Here is a 21500-nt window from a genome sequence, read left to right as displayed (position 1 = left end):
GGCCACATAAGGAGGAGTGGTGGATTAATACAGCTACATCTTCTCTGAGGATATGGCTATGTTTCGTTGAGTGTATATTTCTGAGTAGGAGTGAGTATATGGTGTGTACGGTGTGTATGAATGTGTACAGTGTGTATGAGTGTGTATAGTGTGCTGACCGTGTATATGGTGTCTATGGTGCGTATGCGTGTGTATAGTGTGTATAGTGTGTGTATGAGTGTGTATACCATGTAAGGTGTGTATATGGTGTGTACAGTGTGTATGGTGTGTGGGGTGTGTGAGTATGTACAGTGTGTATGAATGTGTACAGTGTGTATAGTGTGCTGACCGTGTATATGGTGTTTATATGGTGTGTATATATGGTGTGTATAGTGTGTATATGGTGTGTATGAGTGTGTACAGTGTGTATGAGTGTGTATAGTGTGCTGACCGTGTATATGGTGTTTATATGATGTGTATGAGTGTGTATAGCATGTATAGTGTGTATATGGTGTGTATGGTGTGTATGAGTGTGTATAGCATGTATAGTGTGTATATGGTGTGTATGAGTGTGTACAGTGTGTATGGTGTGTGGTGTGTATGAGTGTGTACAGTGTGTATGAGTGTGTACAGTGTGTATATGTGGTGTTCAATGTTGCATTGTTTTGAGGTCATTAGATGTGATATTGTTTGCCTCAGTTATTTTCTTTAACTGGGTCATGCTCATGTTCATAGCCAGAGCTAAAAATACTCTAAATCTATTCATCTCTCTTCTGAGATACTCAACCACAACATTTTTTTATTGTTTTTTTAACAGCATTTAGCAGACACCCTTATCCAGAGTGACTTACAACTGAGGGTTCCATTCCGCTACTTACATGACTGAAATGGAGGATATATGTCTATGATGATGTAGCAGATCAGAGACCAGTCACTGGATTAGCAATGCCATGTTGAGAAGTGCTCCAAACCTTTTGTATAATGCTTCAGAGAAAGATTAATGGATTGTTATGGACATGGACATGGACATGGACATATTCTTTGAGGCAGTTCACCTGAAGCACAACTAGCTGTTTTTTTGTATTCCTTGTCCTAAAGATACCGTCTGTTTGTAGTTAAAGCTGTTAGCTCTGTGATAACCAAAACAACAGAAAAGCAAAGCAGGAGGGTTCAATCCCACAATCCCCAGTTACAGATGTCTCATCCATTAGCAGGGCTGTCACGCATTTGGGTCTTTTCTCCCGTTCTCCCGCCACAAATCGTATTTCTCACGCAGAAAAACTTTTTGACTATTTGACAAAATGTATCAGTCCGCACCGCTGTCTCTATGGAACCGGGCAGGAATCAAGCGCATCTCCCCTGGAGTTCTTATGCCCCTTTTCCACCAAAAAGACCCTGGTGCTGGTTCAGAGCTAGTGCTGGTGCTGGTTCAAAGTTGGTTCCACTGGCGAACCTTCTAAGGACCGGTTTGCCTTTCCTCCGGCTAGAGAGCATCACAGAGCCGAGTCTGACGTCACTGTATACGTGTCACGTTACACAGCAACGTTAGCGCAGCAGCGACAAACACAAACACATCAACAATGGCGGATGTTGCTTTACTGTTAATGCTCACAGTAAAGTAAAAGTGTATTAAACATTAGTATACTTAAGGTACATTATCAAAGGCGCTAACAGTAGCCCCGCCCACAGCCCCGGACACAAGCGGTTCTTAAGTCTAGACCAGCAACGTTTTGGTGCTACTTAAGAACCATTTTTCCTGGTTCAGAGCCGGTGCTTTGGCTGTCGAAAAAGAAAGAACTGGTTCTAAATTAGGCTCCGAACCAGCACTCAAACTGCCTCAGTGGAAAAGGGGCATCTGTCGAGCCTGACACTTATCAGCCAATCAAAACAAGAGGCTACACAATAGCCAATCAGAAAATAGCACCATCTGGGTAAGATTTAACGCAACAACAAATAAAAAAAAACACATTCATTAGAGAGGGTATTTTCGAATGTCGGTTTGAACAAAACCTCAACACGAAACAGCTTGTCTCTGGATGGGACATTGTCCTCAATCATGACCCTAAAAATGTCTGGGCTTGTGCTGAACTGGTTTATATGGGAGCAACATTACAAATGATAAAGGGGTCCAAAAAGGCAACAAACACTTACAATAAACACCACCAGTCATAATCTCTCTCTCTCTCTCTCTCTCTCTCTCTCTTTGTATTTACACTTTGTACTTTTACAATTTATACTTTGTATTTGGTTAAATTGCGGTCAGTGATCCTTAACAAAAACATCAACTCCCCCATTATTATTATTTATTTATTTATTTATTTTTGTGGGCAGGAGGGGGGGTGTTGGGGGATGGGGGGTGTTTAGGGGTGTTGCGGGGAGGTTAGAAATGTCAGGCTTGCCTGTCTTCAAAACTTGAGAGCCCTGCATTAGACCACTAGGCCACACTTAAGCGTTTCTTTCATCACAGTCCAAGGTTAGTGCATTAGAACTTCTCTGTAATGTGATCACACTGCATTGCTGATGTTTTTCTGAGACAGAAAAGCCTAACAGTGTTTAAATGATGTTGAGCTCAGGGGTCTGAATATGCAGAACTTCTTAATGCTGTTGCAAGTATCATCAGATCAGATAGTGTAGAACTCCATCACATGATGATGTATGCCTGATAATACAGCAGAACTGAACTAGTTGTGATGGGAATAAGTTGCATTAACCAGCCTGAGAGAGATTTAGGGGTCCAAGCACTATTTCTCTCTCTCACTCACTCACTCACTCACTCATTTTCTACCGCTTGTCCGAACTACCTCGGGTCACGGGGAGCCTGTGCCTATCTCAGGCGTCATCGGGCATCAAGGCAGGATACACCCTGGACGGAGTGCCAACCCATCGCAGGGCACACACACACACTCTCATTCACTCACACAATCACACACTACAGACAATTTTCCAGAGATGCCAATCAACCTACCATGCATGTCTTTGGACCGGGGAGGAAACCGGAGTACCCGGAGGAAACCCCCGAGGCACGGGAAGAACATGCAAACTCCACACACACAAGGCGGAGGCGGGAATCGAACCCCCAACCCTGGAGGTGTGAGGCAAACGTGTAAACCACTAAGCCACCGTGCCCACACTATTTCTCATTTGTGAAAAATAGGTGTATAAGTTTATATGGAAGCAACATTTATTAATGTGCACATATTTTTTCCTTTTATATTTAGAACACATCACATCAAACCTCCAATCAGGGAGCAATTAGCTTAGGGACACTGTTCTCACAACTTATGTGACTGGGTTCACAATTCCAAGAAAGCATCTACATGACTCAGGTGGGACTCAAACCCACAACCCCCAGAGAGTAATGACATCGCTATTAGGCCACTAGGCCACAGAGCAGCATATTCATTCAGCACAGTCCAGAGTTAGTGTCTATCAGGATGTCCTTGTAACTCCATTACGCTTCTCTGTTGATCTGATGATCTGATTTAAATAAAAGTTTATTTTATTGCTGTGTGTTGTTTGTGATGTCCACAGTGCGCTACTACACAAATAGATTTCAGTATTTGTGTGCATTAGGTTCTATTTATACAACTGTTGGACCTCTGGATATTCTTCTGTCAAGCTTTACAAGGGTTCTGTTCTACAAACGCTATTTGGCCTATTTTATGGTCTCGCTGGACTTTCGTAGTACTGTACCATGTTCATTTCGATCTCTTTGGATGCTGATAATATGATCTACACTGACTGTAAGTGCTGAATGTGGAGCTTTTACTCTACTGAGACATAAGAGAGTTCCTTTAACGCTATGTTACTCTATCATACAAGAATGTTATTTATTTAAGACTCCTACATCAAGGAAACTTAAATGTCAGGTCTCAAAATGTTCTCTGATCTCCCAGTTGTACAGTAATTATGACTTGAGGACTCGTTCATGTGTAACTTTGTATCTGACAGCACGTGAAGGCATAATAATAAAACGCATTTGCAGGATAAAACTGAAGATCCTGAATCAGAACATTGAGATGTTTTCCTTTCTCTAACTCATCCAGATCAACTGAGTTCAGGCTTGTAAAGTATCTCAGCCAAGCTATGAGCAGGTAAACACAGAACTGTGAAAGGACATGGTTTTCCAGGACCAGAACTGTCTCTTTTATATGCTTTATAATTGATCACTTGATGCTGTGTCTTTCAGCCGACGACCTGGAAACCTATCAATCAATCAATCACTCAATCAATCAAGTTTGTATGTTATATAAAATCTCTAACTGTGATAAATTTGAGTGTGTTGTATCGACACATGGAATCATCCTTCTGATGAAGGATAAATCTGTGTGTAGATATTGATGTTATTAAAGCAGGGAAACATGTCAGTGATAAATATATTCACTAAAGTGGCTTTAAAGTGATGCTTTGGTGAGCAACGTTGTCTACTAAAGTAGTGCTATTAAAGTTGCTTGATTCTTCCTGTATTATTTTTTTTTTGTTGTTGTTCTCCTTCTCCTGTTCTTTGGCAAGGAGATAAATAAGTGAAGAACGGAGGAACAGTGAAGTATGAGAACACCTGTGGAGGTCATATGAATCAATGACAAGGTTATATCTGCTAATGAATCCACCTTCTCAGTTCTTGAATAACACTGGTAGGATTACATGAACTAAGGTTTCTTGAGCTTTCTGTAGACACAAAGCAGTGACCCAGGTGGGACTTGAAGCCACAATCTCCAGCTCCGGAGGCTGACGCCTTATCCATTAGGCCACTGGGCCATATGAAGCTGTGAGTGAAGGAGTGAGTGAGGTATTTATTTCCAGGATTGTGTCTGTGTTTAATAATTTACTTAAGCATATGTTACATTAGCTGCAAAAAAATTTTCTAAGTAAACAGAACACAATCAGGAATACGGATCGTCTCTGTGTTTCTCCGTCTCTCCTTCTTACTGGGATCGATCTTCCTCTTTTCTTCATGTCTTTAAAAAGCCTCTGCAGCTCACACTCACCCCGTATCTCACACCGTTTCATCATATGTGCTCTGTGTGTGTGTGTGTGTGTGTGTGTGTGTGTGTGTGTGTGTGTGTGTGTGTGTGTGTGTGTGTGTGTGTGTGAGAACATGAGCATCTGTTCAGGTTTACAGCACCTGTACCATCTCTCCTGCTGTGCGTGTGTGTGCACTTCTTTATACCTGTATGACAGGACTATACATTTTCTTTACACACACAAACAAACACACACACACACACACACACACACACACACACAGCCGTTTTTATGCGCTCACACACTCTAGTCTTTATTTCTTAGAGCCGTCAATGGCCTGTTACAGTTTTATCTCCATCATTCCTTCAAATGAGGCTGGTATTTTGGTCAGGAGAGAAAGATCTTGTGTGTGTTGGTGTTTGAATCCCATCAGTGCAGCTTTAAAATGAGTGAGTCATCATACAGTTCATGAAGAATCCTGAACTAATCAGTAAGGTAATATTTACTGAGAAATGAACTAGTGATGAGTTAAAGCATGTACTAATCCCAGCTTAACAAAGAGCACTGAAAAAAATAACAGCTAACTAGCATTATAGTAAACAGTGAACACTGAACAAACATTGAACAGACTAACTAGCTTTTTAAATATTTGTAGCTATTTTTACTATTTAAAGGTAGTTAGTTTCAAATTAACAGCTAACAAGCAGCATTAGAATAAATAGCCATGAACTAGCATTAAACAGATTCATGCTAAGTAGCATTATAGTAATAAAAAAGCTAGTTATTAAAAAAAGAAAAAAAAATCAAGGAGTTTAAATAATTAATATCTAGACCTGAGTAGTTTACTCAATATATCTGTGTGTGTATTGGTGTGTGAGTATGTCTGTGTGTGTATGGGTGTGTGCGTGTGTCTGTGTGTGTGGGTGTGTGTGTGTGTCTGTGTGGGTGTGCGCGTGTGTCTGTGTCTGTGTGTATGGGTGTGTGAGTATGTTTGTGTGTGTATGGGTGTGTGCGTATGTCTGTGTGTGTATGGGTGTGTGCGTATGTCTGTGTGTGTATTGGTGTGTGAGTATGTCTGTGTGTGTATGGGTGTGTGCGTATGTCTGTGTGTGTATTGGTGTGTGAGTATGTCTGTGTGTGTATGGGTGTGTGCGTGTGTCTGTATGTGTATGGGTGTGTGCGTGTGTCTGTGTGTACGGGTGTGTGCGTGTGTCTGTGTGTATGGGGGTGTGCGTGTGTCTGTGTGTGTATGGGTGTGTGCGTGTGTCTGTGTGTGGGTGTGTGCGTGTGTCTGTGTGTGTGTGGGTGTGTGCGTGTGTCTGTGTCTGTGTGTATGGGTGTGTGCGTGTGTCTGTGTGTGTATGGGTGTGTGCATGTGTCTGTGTGCGTGTGGGTGTGTGTGTGCGTGTGTGCGTGTGTCTATGTGTGGGTGTAGGTGTATATGTGTAAAAATCTAGATCCTCCTGAATAACCACTGGCTGAATCGAAGCTCGTCCATTCAGTGAATGCAGTACACACACACACACACACACACACACACACACACACACACACACACACACACACTCATCATCCACTCACGTTGCTATTAAAATCCTTTTCACGCTTAGTAACTATGGCTCCACTCCTCTATTCAGCTCCCATCATATTGTTGTGTGTCCTTTATCCATCTCTAACTCAGAGCACAGACCCGCCTGAAACTGGAACCGTGTGTGTGTGTGTGTGTGTGTGTGTGTGTGTGTATGTGTGTGTTTGTGTCTCCAGCAGGAAGGAGAACATTAATCTTATGTTTTTTACTTTCCTCCTGTGTACACCAGCAGCAATTAGCTTCAGACAAACAGAATTTCATTTTTCATCTAATGTGTGTGTGTGTGTGTGTGTGTGTGTGTGTGTGTGTGTGTGTGTGTGTGTGTGTGTGTGCGTGTGTGTGTGAATAAGTGGTTGTTTGCTGCTTCTACACAGCCACTTCACATTTGTAGATCTGTGTTTCATTCCATAATGACAAAGCAAGCTGAAGTCAATGATCTCTATCACATTATTCAAAAATTAATTTATTTTATTTTGATTTATTTTTATTTACTGCACCAGTGACCCCATTAGCCCCACTGAGAGGGTGTCATTATTTATATTTATTTATATGACAGTAGTAGAGCTGCAGATAACAGCTTTTATGCCATATCGTTTCTATTGAAGCAGTTCATTCAAGTTCTGTTTTATTCAAGATTTTTATGGCTTTAAATGAGCTAAATGCTAAAATTAGCATTAAATAGCTGCATACCAAACACCTCTAAACTAGCATTATTAGCTAATGTTATAGCAAACAATAAGAATAATACTGTAAACAGCTATGAAGTACAATTTAATTTATTGAAACTTTGAGCATCTATGAGCTAACATTAGCTAACATAACTAGCGTTATAAAAATAGCTATGAACTATAAACAGATAACTAGAATCACAATAAACAGTTAATAACTATCATTAAACAAATTAACCAAAAATACTACACAAATAAACAAATGCTTACTGTATACCTAGCACTAAGCAGATTAACCACTAACTAGCATTTTATAATTTTTTTTTATAATTTAAAGCTAGTTACTATAAACCAAATTAATCAGCTAACTAGTGTAACAGTAATGCAACTAGCATTGATACATGTTATTCTATAACCTAGTTGTTAGCATTATACTAAAGATGTATTTGTATACAAGGTAATGTAGTTAACAAACAGAACTGAGGTACTCGAAGGCAACAGCATGTAAAATCAGACATGTAATCGGTCACTGGTTCTGTTGTGTGTGTATGTGTGTGTGTGTGTGTGTTTGTGTGTGTGTGTTCTTTCAGACAGATATGTGTATAGTCCCTCAGGATTGTCAGCATGCATACACACTATCACACACATGACTGGGTGACAAATTGGTGTTTAATGAATTCCTCCAGTATCTGCAGGATGTAAATGAACACAGACTGTGGCATGTGGAGTTGTGCTAGAAGAATACTGTATAATGTTTAAGATATTCACAATTTAAAAAAATAAACGAGATGTGATCGTATTATTGTTTTTACGCTCATCAGCCAAAACATGAAAATCTGGACATGGACTCATAAAAACCTCTAAAGTTGTGCTGTGGCATCTGGTACCAAGATGTCAGCAGCAGATTCTTTCAGTCCTATAAGCTGTAAGGTGGAGCCTGTTTGTCTTGTTTGTTCAGCACATCCTACAGATGCTGCAGCGGATTGAGATCTAGGGAATTTGGAGGCTGAGTCAACACCTTGAACAGTGGCCTTTGTGTCAGGGATCATTATCCTGCTGTAAGAGGACATTGCCAAAAAAAAGGGTCTACGGGGGACTACAGCAATGATTAGGTTGGTGGTCAGTGTCAGAGTAACATCCAAATTAACGTTAGGACACAAGGTTTCTAAGCAGAACATTGTCTGGAACATCTCAATGCCTCTACCAGCTAGTCTTCTTTTCATAGTGCATCCTGGTGCCATCTGTTCACCAGGTAAACAACACACATGCAGCCATTCACATGATGTAAAAGAAAATGATTTATTGTTCAGTCATGGAAGCTTCTGTCCATTGCTCTATGGTCTATTCTTGCAGCATTGGGTGGTGTACAGGAGTCAGCATGGTCACTATGATGCTCTGCATCATTCAGAGGCATCATTCACTTTTTCAGCAGTTTGTGTTACAGTAGCTCTTCTGTGGGACTGGACCAGACGGACTAGTCTTCACTCCCCATGTGCATCAGTGAGTCTTGGGTGTCCATGACCATGTCACTGGTTTGACACTTGTTCTTCGATGGAGGACTGTTGGTAGGATTCCAGGATTGTGTGGGGTATTGTAGGGTGAATACAGGGAACACCGACATGTCAACTTCTAGAACTGACTGTTTATTTGCTGTCTAATAAATCACACCTCCTGTAACGAGGTGCCACTGTAATGAGAACATCAGTGTTAATCACTTCACCTGTCAGTGGATTAATGTTATAGCTGATCGGTGTATATTCATCATTAACGTCAGTGATGTGTCCTGCAGAGCACGTGCTGTTCTACTCAGACGTTGTTTTAGCCCAGCTAACACACCAATCTGCTGTGAAGTGAGTGTGACATCTATCAGACAGAGCATGTGTGTGTGTGTCCTGCTTGGCACTGAGCAGGTCAGTGTGAGGACACAGAGCCTCAAGGGACTGCACTGTGTCACCCAGACATCAGAGCTTAGCAGTGCTTCCTGTCTGGCTGCCTGTCTGCCTGAATTGGCTCAGTGTGTTTATCAGCACAGACCCAAAAAACATTATGAAAAAAGAAAGCATTTGTGGTGTTATGCTGTTATAGAAAATTAATAAGTGACAGGTTGCTAAGAATTAGCAGAGTAACATATATCAGGACATATACTGAACATGCATTATAGAATGAAGATCTTAGTGCTCTGCATGACAAAATGCGAGAATGTACCTCAGATGGTTCTTGTTTCTGTCCCTCCTGGCTGGCTCACCATTCAACAGATTTTACTTTTTTAAATTAACAGACAGATGAACAGTGTGCAACAAAATGCATTGTGATTCCTTCTTAAGGAGTGTGTGTGTGTGTGTGTGTGTTGTGTGTGTGTGTTATATTAGCACTGTGAGTGGATTTCATGCTTGTTCCACCCCTTTGCCCTGTCCAGCACTATGCCGAGTTCCGTTCTGTCACCTCTCATTGGTCAGCTCTCATCATTGTCCTCCATGCTGACTGTCCTCATCTCCGATAAAAAAGATATCTAAAAATGAATGTAGGGCTATTTGGTGTGTGATGCTCATTTATTAATGAGCCTATGCTGAACTGAGGTTTTATTTGACCAGCCCCAACTGTAATGTACTGCATGATTTTTTGATCTAAAACAGATGTATGACCTGATTAGAATCAGTGCAGTGTAACTTTATTAGCATTAGCATATGGTTCTACATTGTATAACTTTCCAGTGTCAGGTATTAATATAACACAATTTTCTTATGGATAAGAAAAAAAGGCAAGTTCTTCAAAGTGATTCTTTTAACTTATTTGTGTTGTTCTTTTAGCTAGCTAGCTAGCTAGCTTACATAGTTTACAAACTGTATTATTAAAGCATAACTGTATGCATAAGTATTTTCATGCTAGTGACATCACAAGCAAGTATTATAAGCAATACAAAATGAGCTGGTAAATTCACTGTTAGCTAGTTAGCATGCTAGTAAGTTAACATATATTTTTTATTAACATATACTTTTGAGTTTTGAACAAATGGTTAGGTCCTGATTGGTCTGTTTTCTCATTATAACATGTTAATATATAGCTTTTAGCCACTTTTAGCCACACCCCTTTCATTTGAGTGTTGACAGTCCATTGACCCCGACTCTGCCCACTTCTTGTTGCTTCCTTCTTAACACTTCCACCTCATCCTGACTGTAAATGAAAATTCAGTCATTCATTCATTCATCTTTTACCGCTTATCCGAACTACATCGGGTCACAGGGAGCCTGTGCCTATCTCAGGCGTCATTGGGCATTAAGGCAGGATACACCCTGGACGGAGTGCCAACCCATCGCAGGGCACACACACACACTCTCATTCACTCACACACTACAGACAATTTTCCAGAGATGCCAATCAACCTACCATGCATGTCTTTGGACCAGGGGAGGAAACCGGAATACCCGGAGGAAACCCCCGAGGCACGGGGAGAACATGCAAACTCCACACACACAAGGCGGAGGCGGGAATCGAACCCCCAACCCTGGAGGTGTGAGGTGAAAATGCTAACCACTAAGCCACGTGTCCCCTGTAAATGAAAATCTTACAGGTTTTTGAACATTAGAGTGCAGTAAATTTGTTGATGGTTGTGTCTTCAGTACTGATGCTTATCCAGTACTAAGGGATCATAGAGAGGTCGCTGAGTTCTCTGGAGTGGATGGAGTGACCGTGGGAGAGAATGCAAGAGCATGAGAGAGTGACACACACAAGGAAAATGACGAGAGGAGTGAAAGATTAATGGGAAAAAGAAGAGAGAGGAGGATTGAAGGGAAATATCAAGGGAGCATTTGAGGGGATTCTAGTATACAGTAAAACATATGTGTGTGTGTGTCATAGAGACAGAGAGAGAGAGAGAGAGAGAGAGAGAGGCAGACAGACAGAGAGAGAGAGAGAGAGAGAGAGAGAGAGAGAGAGAGACTTCATGAGGTTCTGAAGAATAGCGATTGATATTTGTCCAGTTTCTGATCATGTTCTGTGTGGAAGGAAATTAATTAATGGAAGGAGTCTCCAGTGAAAACAGGGAGGCTGGTTAGTGAAAACAACATTAATGTATAAACCGATGATATGATTTCTTACTTATCACACAATTAGGAATACTATCTAGAAGGGTTATTACCTTCCAATAAACTCCAGCATCAGGAACAATCACTGTGTGAGAGGATTCACTGGGGTTAAAGCGGACTCTCGCTCGCTTTTCTGCCCTTTCTTCTATCTCATCTTCTGAGAATCGCTCATGTGCCAGTCACTACAAATAAAAGCCTGTCACTTCTGTCCTTCTCCTTCTTCTTCCTTCCCCCTCCCTGTCTCTGATGGCCCTTGGGTCTGTTGTAATCCTGACCTTAGTCCTGACACGACTCTGCTTAACTGCTTTAAATGAGAAGAAGTCTGAAAGGCTTCAGCTTTATCAGTAATGATATTCAAGTCTGTACTTTATTACTGATTACTGAGGTGAATTCTGTTACTGAGGACATGAGAGAGAGAAACATGAGAGAGAGAGAGAGAGAGAGAGAGAGAGAGAGAGAGAGAGAGAGAGGGAGAGAGAGATGAGCAGAGGAATTAGTTCAGAATGAAGCATGAATGGATGAACAGATGATAGTGGAGATGGATGGTGTGTGTGAGCGTGTGTGTGTGTGTGTGTGTGTGTGTGTTTGTGTGTGTTTTTATTACCTCCTGTGAAAGAGTGCCAGGCAGTACAGAGTCATAGAGCAAGCTGCAGCACCTCCTGCTGGACACACATAAAACTATCATAATCTAAATAGGGCTTCTGGTATTATTATTATTATTATTATTATTATTATTATTATTATTATTATCCATCCATCCATTCTTTTATTACCTCTGTCCATCCATCCATCCATTCACATATAAACAGAGCTAGATATGTTCAGATTAATGACAAAATGTCAGATCATTTCCTCTCATCACCATGTGTATGTCACATGCGAGCTCATGCTGCGTTTCCACGGTGATTTGTCATCTTATACACACGACATTTGAACAGCGATTGTGATTGGACAAAGCTAGAAGGCTATCTTTAGACAAGAAGCAGGTAGATACGGGTGCCGAAGAGCTGTGTGTGTGTGAGTGTGTGTGTGTGTGTGTGTGTGTGTGTGTGAGAGAGAGAAATTGTAGTGTTTAGATCCTGAGCCATCTTGTTACAATTTCCTGTTGTCCCTTACATTACAGAAGCTAAACACTTGAGCTGACACTGAGACCCCTCACATACTTCAAGAAATGTTTAATAAACATCTTCTTCACCATATCAAAGATTACATACTGTGTAGTACGCCCAGTGGTCTTAAGCTAACATAAGCTAACCTGACAGACTTGTCACTTGTTATCTCTTTCTCGGTCTGTCCCTCAGCGGTGATCCTTCCTGACGGAGCTCCAGAGAAGCTGGGCGTAGGAGATGAAGCTGGCAGTGAAGAGGATATTTATGAGGAGCTTCGCAATTCAGGACATCGCTTCCCTCATCCAGGAGGAGCAGGAGAGCAGCTGGCCATAAACGAGGTGAGAGACGTCATTACTAGACACAGACAAATTGTAATAAGGTAACCTTGTTTTTATAGCAACAGCTTGTTCAACAGTAATGCTGTTGGGATAAAAGCTGGAGGTGTTTCCTTTCACGAGGTTGATTGTCAGAGAGTTTGCTGGAGAAAGTAAATCCATGTTCATGAACATGCATCATGGATGTACACTGTGTGTTTATTCATCCATAATAACTGCTGGTCAGGATCATGGTAGAATAAATGAGTTTGTTTAGATTATGGGAAATAGAACAATCTAGAACAGTCTGGTAAACATCTCTGGTTGAGACCAGTTTTGAGAGAAATGTAGCTGAGGTTAAGGAACCATCACACACCATGCTGACTCTTCCGCATTTGCGGATTTTCCATAGAAACAGTGATAGAGTTCATCCATCCATTTTCTCTGCTGCTTGACTGGAGCCACAAGGCAGGGGTGCTAAGACATCAGAGGGTTATAATCACACATATTCATCCATTCTGGAGAATATAGAGATGCTAATTAACCTACAGAACATATTTTTGGACTGGGGAGAATCTGGACAACCTGGAGAACACCTACAACTACAAGGAGAACATGCTCCACACACACAGGAAATCAGAACACCAGCTGCACCAACAGAGCTGTAGTGCTTGAGAATCAGTGTGTATGGTGAGAAACTAAAGCTTGTGTTCCTGCATTGAGATTCATGGTTCACTTAAGTTCCTGGTCTTTAGGAGCAAAGCTCGGGGACCAGAATCGAACCCCAAACCCCACAGGTGTGAAGGCAAAAATGCCCAGTGTTAGAGGAGAATATTTATTAATAACAGAAAAAACCCTTCTGGTTTAGACCACACCCATTATGGGTTTATATCTGAGTACAGATGTGGACTTATTACATCTCTTAGGGCCTTTTTACCCCTGGTCACTTCATGTGTTTTCTCTGGGCCTTTTTACCCCTGGTCACTTAACGTGTTTTCTCTGGGCCTTTTTACCCCTGGTCACTTCATGTGTTTTCTCTGGGCCTTTTTACCCCTGGTCACTTCACGTGTTTTCTCTGGGCCTTTTTACCCCTGGTCACTTCATGTGTTTTCTCTGGGCCTTTTTACCCCTGGTCACTTAACGTGTTTTCTCTGGGCCTTTTTACCCCTGGTCACTTCATGTGTTTTCTCTGGGCCTTTTTACCCCTGGTCACTTCACGTGTTTTCTCTGGGCCTTTTTACCCCTGGTCACTTCATGTGTTTTCTCTGGGCCTTTTTACCCCTGGTCACTTTGTGTGTTGTCTCTGGGCCTTTTTACCCCTGGTCACTTCATGTGTTTTCTCTGGGCCTTTTTACCCCTGGTCACTTCGTGTGTTTTCTCTGGGCCTTTTTACCCCTGGACACTTCATGTGTTTTCTCTGGGTCTTTTTACCCCTGGTCACTTCGTGTGTTTTCTCTGGGCCTTTTTACCCCTGGTCACTTCATGTGTTGTCTCTGGGCCTTTTTACCCCTGGTCACTTCATGTGTTTTCTCTGGGCCTTTTTACCCCTGGTCACTTCATGTGTTTTCTCTGGGTCTTTTTACCCCTGGTCACTTCATGTGTTTTCTCTGGGCCTTTTTACCCCTGGTCACTTCATGTGTTGTCTCTGGGCCTTTTTACCCCTGGTCACTTCATGTGTTTTCTCTGAGCCTTTTTACCCCTGGTCACTTCATGTGTTGTCTCTGGGCCTTTTTACCCCTGGTCACTTCATGTGTTTTCTCTGGGCCTTTTTACCCCTGGTCACTTCATGTGTTTTCTCTGGGTCTTTTTACCCCTGGTCACTTCATGTGTTTTCTCTGGGCCTTTTTACCCCTGGTCACTTCATGTGTTGTCTCTGGGCCTTTTTACCCCTGGTCACTTCATGTGTTTTCTCTGGGCCTTTTTACCCCTGGTCACTTCATGTGTTTTCTCTGGGTCTTTTTACCCCTGGTCACTTCATGTGTTTTCTCTGGGCCTTTTTACCCCTGGTCACTTCATGTGTTGTCTCTGGGCCTTTTTACCCCTGGTCACTTCATGTGTTTTCTCTGGGCCTTTTTACCCCTGGTCACTTCATGTGTTGTCTCTGATCCGATATCTATCTGATTTGTTAAAACTGTTCCATTTACATTAGGCCACATAAACGCGTCTTGGCGAATCGGATATCGATCCGATCTTTCTACTCCCGAGCAAAATGCTAATATATTTGACCTCATTTCCGGGGTAATTGAAACGGAACACACTTTGGTGTATGTGGTTTTCAGAACGTGATCAAAAAGAAGGCGTAAAAACCTCGTTACGACGTTTATGTTACAAAAAACAGCGTTTACTATTTGCTACGTTTTCGCTGACAGCAGCAGAGCGTTTTAAGACCCGACGAGACGCCTGGGTGAAAGATCACCTGAGTGACGTACTTCCTGTTTGGGAGGAGTATAGCGCTGACATATGTGGCTTGAACAAACACATTCATTTACACCTGTCCAGTTTCATCTGAAACGCGTCCCAGACCACCTCCTGAAGGGGTTTGTACTGTCGGATTTATATCTGTCTCCAAAACATTTCGGAGGGCATTTAGACCTGGTCTTTTTACCATCGGGTTGCTATCGGATCACAGAAAACACATGAAGTGACCAGGTGTAAAAAGCCCCTTACATAGGAGAAGGTTGCTAAGTAATGAAAAGCAAAACATCCAGCACCTTATAAGGTGTTTAATGTAGGAAATAATTTGATGGCACTGGTCCAGTCTGAACCCAGTGTGATACCTCAAAACACCTAAACACAGCTTCAAACCTTCAGATAACAGACGGAGCAAGAGACCAAGAGAGTCTGCCAACTCAGTCCAACCTACAATACTCTGCTGGGAACAGTGTGTGTGTGTGTGTGTGTGTGTGTGTGTGTGTGTGTGTATGTGTGTGTTAGTGAGTGATGCAGAACTGCCAGATCATGTTGGCCACAGGCATCTCCTGCTTTTTGTTGTGTGAATTAGGAGACCAGCTGGTGAAAGAATAATTAAAAGTCTGTTGAACAGAGTTGAACATTCATCAGCAGAAGAAAAGGTTCTGTTTGTCACAGAGGAGCTGTAGCCATGGTTTACTGGCTGTAGCAGAACTGTTGAGCTTAGAGCATGATGTGCAGATGGATGCATTATAATAAATATAATGAGGACTGCTTTGGAAGCACATTATTGCTCTAGCACTACTGCTCTGTTCTTTGGTCTGTTCACAAGTGTAACACAAACAAGCAAAGCTGGGAAATGAGAATCATTAACATAAGCACTGGATATAAAGCTGAGACTGTAAGGATTGCAATGGAACGACAAAAGCTTGGCAATAAAACACACCACCAGGATTAAACAGGAGTGCTGATCAGAGGTGTGGGTGCTCAGAGTGACATGTGACAAGGTCATTTAACATGCACAGGGCTGATGGGAAATGTAGTCAAGCGCTGATTTTGGTATAACCATGACAACAGGATGCTTCACCAAGGCCACGTTAGCAAATCTTCTTGTCTTCTCTCAGAACCTTAGAGCGAACTGTCTTCATCTGTCCAATCTTACAAAGAAAGGAAGCCAAAGTTTTTCTTGGTTTATTAGTGTGGTCTGCAAATATGAGTCAGAAGACTAGACTGAAACTTTTATTTGTGCTCTTGGATTATCTACAGATCAGCCAACAACATCCCTAACTACACAGCATACATTTCTGGCTTATACAGATCCAGAGATAAGGAGAGGAGGGAAGGGGATTGATCTGGTATGTTCTGTGAAGGACCTACTGTATTATGAAGAAATGAAACATATTTAACCCTAACTTAACAGGCTGGAAAATAAACCTGAACCTAATGGCCTGAGAATCCGAGGCACGTAAATAAATAAAGCCAAGTTTTCCTAAAGTGTGTGCGTGTGTTTGTGTGTGTGTGTGTGTGTGTGTGTGTGTGTGTGATGCCCTAAAATAGACAAACGCCCATCCGTTGTGTTATATAATCTATGAGCTGTTATTTGAAAAGAAAGGATGTGGATTTATTCTGTCTGATTTGCTGTAAATGTGTCTACTGAACTGGAAAACACCTGAGCCTCCAAACACGGGTCTCCAAAGCACCGGGTTGTGTATGTGTGTGTGTGTGTGTGTGTGTGTGTGTTTTCTAGGTTCTTTGTTAATTGTATATATTTATGATCACCTCTGAATGCTGTTGAAGGTGATATGATATTCAGTCTTGAAAGAGGGAGAATAACAGAGAGAGAGAGAGAGAGAGAGAGAGAGAGAGAGAGAGAGAGACAGACAGATGATCTGTCTAATCAGCAGTCAGCTCCATATTCTTGGCTCCCCCTCCTCTGCCCGTCTCGACGGTTGCTAAGAGCTGCCTCAACCATTCTGGTTTCCAGGATACAGTGAAGAACTGGGTTCTCTGATTGGTCATTCGCAGTAAGAAGGAGAGAGAAAAAAATGCTGTGTGAGATGAGAGCGATGCTGCAAGTGTGATGGATGAGCGTTCCAGCGTAGCTCAAGGCAGAGTCAAGCTCCGTGATCAGCGTGTGTGTTTACTTACGGGAGAAAGCACGGCCATGGAGGAGAACTGCCATCATTCCATTGTGTGTGTGTAAGGAAGAGAGAGAGAGAGAGAGAGAGAGAGAGAGAGAGAGAGAGACACAAGGAAAGGCCTGAGCTTTAAAACATGAACAACAAAATCGATGAGATCTTACTGGTGAGATTTGGATTCTCCTGACATCTCTGCTGGAGGAAAAGAAAGAAGAACGAAAAAGGAGGCGAGGATCTGAGGACTGGGGTTTGGATAGACAGAAGGTGCGCATGGCTCGTAGCTGGGTGAGGAGCATGAGGCCGCGGCCCGGCGTCCTCCACACACTCCTCCGCTGTAACATGGAGCCTGAGACACAGCGTGTGGTCGTCTTTCTCATCATGATGTTCCTCATCGTTGTCAATGTGGTGCTTGTGTTCCTGCTCGCCTTCCAGTAAGGAGAGAAGAGGAGAGAGGAGTGAGGGAGGGGGGGCGAGGGACAGCTCTATTTCTCATGGGTTTCTGGTATGACTGCGGCATAAAAACCCAGGTAAAGCAAAAGGATTTTATTTATTTATTTATTTAGTTAGTTAGTTATATATTTAGTTAGTTCTCTTCTGCTTGTCACAGCTTAACATGTAAACATCTGCAGTACTGCAGAGAGATTTTTAGTTATTATAAAATTTTCCCATGGCTGAATTCATACTTTCTTACTTTCTTAATCCCACATGAGCTCAGTTCTAATCTAATAAATATATATTTAACCTGTTAAATAATAACTTTAGTTGTTGGGAAGTCGACTCTCGCTCTTGTACCATTTTTAAATAAAATTTCACAGTATCAGCTTTATTTATTCCTATTAAATTAATTGTATATACATATATATATATATATATATATATATATATATATATATATATATATATATATATATATATGAGATATGTATTCAAAATAATGAATAATGATCAGTAAATATATCACTAAACAAGCTTGCATCCAGAAAGTAAAATATTTTATAAAAGTAGCTACTTTATAATGTAGATTAATTGTTAATGTTGAGTTAACTAAGCAATTATTTTTTTCCCTCCTCCTCCTTATTATTATTATTATTATTATTATTATTATTATTATTATATGGTACATTTATCATCCATTTTTTGTCAGTATCTTTTATTCACCAGATACAAGTCATATTTGCTTTGGCTTTGGGTTATTATCTAAATTGAGGTCAGAGTTTAAATAAGAACTGAAGCTACTACAGAATCACACTTTATCCTTCCAGAAGGATTCATTAAAAACTATAAATTGTGGTAAGTTTTCTGTGTAAGTTCTCTACACACTGTGGACTACAGAGAGCCTTGATACAGGAACTGTTATAAATGCTATAAACTCACAGTCAGGCGAACAGAAATGACATATAAACGTCACAGCGATAACACAGATTCATCAGAAATACACAACAAACACACACAGGAAGTTGGAGTCCTGATCTTACACCGCATTAATGCTGGCTCAGTAAAAGCACCATGGCTAACTCTTAGCCTGGGTTCGGCTGATGCCAGCTGTACTGGAGCCTATGCTAGTTTGGGATTGACAGAAAGCTGATCATGCTGATCTCCTTCAGCTGGTGTACTGTGATGACTAAAAGAACAAGAAACACCTCTGGTTCACAGTCGTCAGGTCTAATCATGACTTTACAAAGTTAACACTGGAAATGTAGCGTCAGAAAAGTGTATCCTGTGTAAAGTACTAACGATGTAATGATTATTAAATAATTCATCTAGTTATCCATAAGTGACCAAGCATGTTTAGCTGAGTTACGTTTAACCACACCCCCTCCTACAAAACACCATAAAAGGTAAAGCCAAAAACTGACAAGTAAACAGTGAAAGAGTGCATCCTAACTTTGGGGTACGTTTGGTAATCCAGCTCACAGACACACACTGACGCCTTGTCCTTTTATAGGGCACCAATACTTTTGTCCACATTGAACTGGTTTGATTTGTCTTAATTTATGGGTTTATATTGGACATACATAAACTCACCAGTGTAATCCAGGTATAAAATCTTCTTACATTTTAAATTTCTTTTTTGAAGGTTATCAGTCAAGTAGGGGGGCACGGTGGCTTAGTGGTTAGCACGTTCGCCTCACACCTCCAGGGTTGGGGGTTCGATTCCCGCCTCCACTTTGTGTGTGTGGAGTTTGCATGTTCTCCCTGTGCCTCGGGGGTTTCCTCCGGGTACTCCGGTTTCCTCCCCCGGTCCAAAGACATGCATGGTAGGTTGATTGGCATCTCTGGAAAATTGTCCTTAGTGTGTGATTGTGTGAGTGAATGAGAGTGTGTGTGTGTGCCCTGCGATGGGTTGGCACTCCGTCCAGGGTGTATCCTGCCTTGATGCCCGATGACGCCTGACATAGGCACAGGCTCCCCGTGACCCGAGGTAGTTCGGATAAGCGGTAGAAGATGAATGAATGAATGAATGAATCAGTCAAGTGGAACCAAGGATACATACAAGCTTATTTTTTTTAAATAACTGGGTTTGTAGAAATGAATTTCACAAGAATTCTTCTGTCAATGTCCATATGCATTAAATTTGTGTGAAGAATAAAGCCTGTGGCTGAAAGGCTGTAAGTTCAAATCCCATGATTAGCAGAAAGACATCTTTTCTTGCACTAGTCTTATAGTTTACAATTCGACTTGACAGAAAAATCGAATGTCTCTTATATTTCGATTCCTCAGCTTCCAGCTCAGATTACATTCCCCCACATTGGAATAAAGCTTCCGGTAAATGAATAAACTGATTAGTGAGATTAAATTTGAAGTATAGTGTTGCGATGTTCGGTGCAGTATGTCTCACCTGTGGACACAGCTCCTCTACACATCTTTTCAAAGCACTTAAAAACCATGATAAACGACCTCCATATTGCTGTAGCTCCGATGGGCCGGATGCTTCTCATGCACTGAATGTGTCATCATCGCACCTAATTTATCACTTGTTTCTTTGCACAAAGCTGAGCTTGGTAAACAAGGGCTGTGAAGCTCGGCTGGTTTCTGACCTTAAGTCTAATATGGAGTCATTTGGATCCTACAGTATCACATGGGTTCATCTAAGGAACTGAACTGGGCAGTTGATGTTCTGGTATTGTGATAAATATGTTTTTTATGGATTGAAAGCTGTAAATTTGTGCAAGAGAAATGACTTATAAAACCTTTTCATAAGAAAAGATCAGATAAGGAGTAAAGGTATTGGGCAGTTCAGTGCTTAGCTGCAGTAATGGGGATGTGGTAGTCTATAGCTAGTGGTTAAGGTGTTGGATGACTGATCAGAAGGTTGTGAGTTTGAATCCAAGGCCCACCCAGCTGCCACTACCGAGCCCCTGTTCAAGGCCCTTAACCCTCTATTGCTCTGTTGTATAAAAAAGTCGCTCTGGATAAAGGTGTCTACCAAATGAGACCTAGACTGTAGTGCTGCATCTTATTAATTAACTTGATATTAATTTACTCATGGGGGGGCACGGTGGCTTAGTGGTTAGCATGTTCGACTCACACCTCCAGGGTCGGGGTTCGATTCCCGCCTCCACCTTGTGTGTGGAGTTTGCATGTTCTCCCCGTGCCTCGGGGGTTGAGTGAATGAGAGTGTGTGTGTGTGCCCTATGATGGGTTGGCACTCCGTCCAGGGTGTATCCTGCCTTGACGCCTGAGATAGGCACAGGCTCCCCGTGACCCAAGGTAGTTCGGATAAGCGGTACTTTACTCATCAAGCTTATTAGGCGATGATGTTTTAGCTCACAGCCTGGTCCACAAGCTAACTTTTAAACTTCAGCAACATTTTCAAACAGGAAGTAGTTTGTGGAAATGATGAATTCACAAAACACTCTGGACTTGAACACAGTAGCGGTCGACTCCACGCTTCCTCTTCCTTTGGTCATTTCTTGTTGAGACATGCATGGTAGGTTGATTGGCATCTCTGGAAAATTGTCCGTAGTGTGTGATTGTGTGAGTGAATGAGAGTGGGTGTGTGTGTGCCCTGCGATGGGTTGGCACTCTGTCCAGGGTGTATCCTGCCTTGATGCCCGATGACGCCTGAGATAGGCACAGGCTCCCCGTGACCCGAGGTAGTTCGGATAAGCGGTAGAAGATGAGTGAGTGAATGGAACAATGCACTAATGGAGCCAGCTAGCTGAAGTAAAGTAAAAGATTGTCTGGTTTTTAGTTTTGATCTGGAATTAATCTTGTACACCTTGACATGTCTGGACTTGAACTCAG

At 41.8% G+C, this 21500-nt stretch overlaps 1 protein-coding gene and 1 non-coding gene across 5 annotated transcripts in view; one reads left to right on the top strand and one right to left on the bottom strand.

Moving 5' to 3' along the window:
- Nucleotides 1–21500, top strand: part of LOC132845493 (rho guanine nucleotide exchange factor 4-like) — a 124661-nt gene that overhangs the window by 86204 nt on the left and 16957 nt on the right. For all 4 annotated transcript variants that reach the window (XM_060869491.1, XM_060869490.1, XM_060869489.1 and 1 more), the window contains one exon: nt 12584–12729. In XM_060869491.1, coding sequence (XP_060725474.1) covers nt 12584–12729 — 146 coding nt within the window. The remainder of the gene's footprint in view (nt 1–12583; nt 12730–21500) is intronic.
- trnar-ccg (transfer RNA arginine (anticodon CCG)) lies at nt 4665–4737 on the bottom strand. The gene has a single exon. It is a non-coding gene; the product is annotated as a tRNA-Arg (tRNA).

This window comes from Tachysurus vachellii, chromosome 5 (genome assembly GCF_030014155.1).
Source record: "Tachysurus vachellii isolate PV-2020 chromosome 5, HZAU_Pvac_v1, whole genome shotgun sequence".
In the NCBI taxonomy this organism is placed as follows: Eukaryota; Metazoa; Chordata; class Actinopteri; order Siluriformes; family Bagridae; genus Tachysurus; species Tachysurus vachellii.
This window is presented reverse-complemented; position numbering and strand designations above follow the sequence as displayed.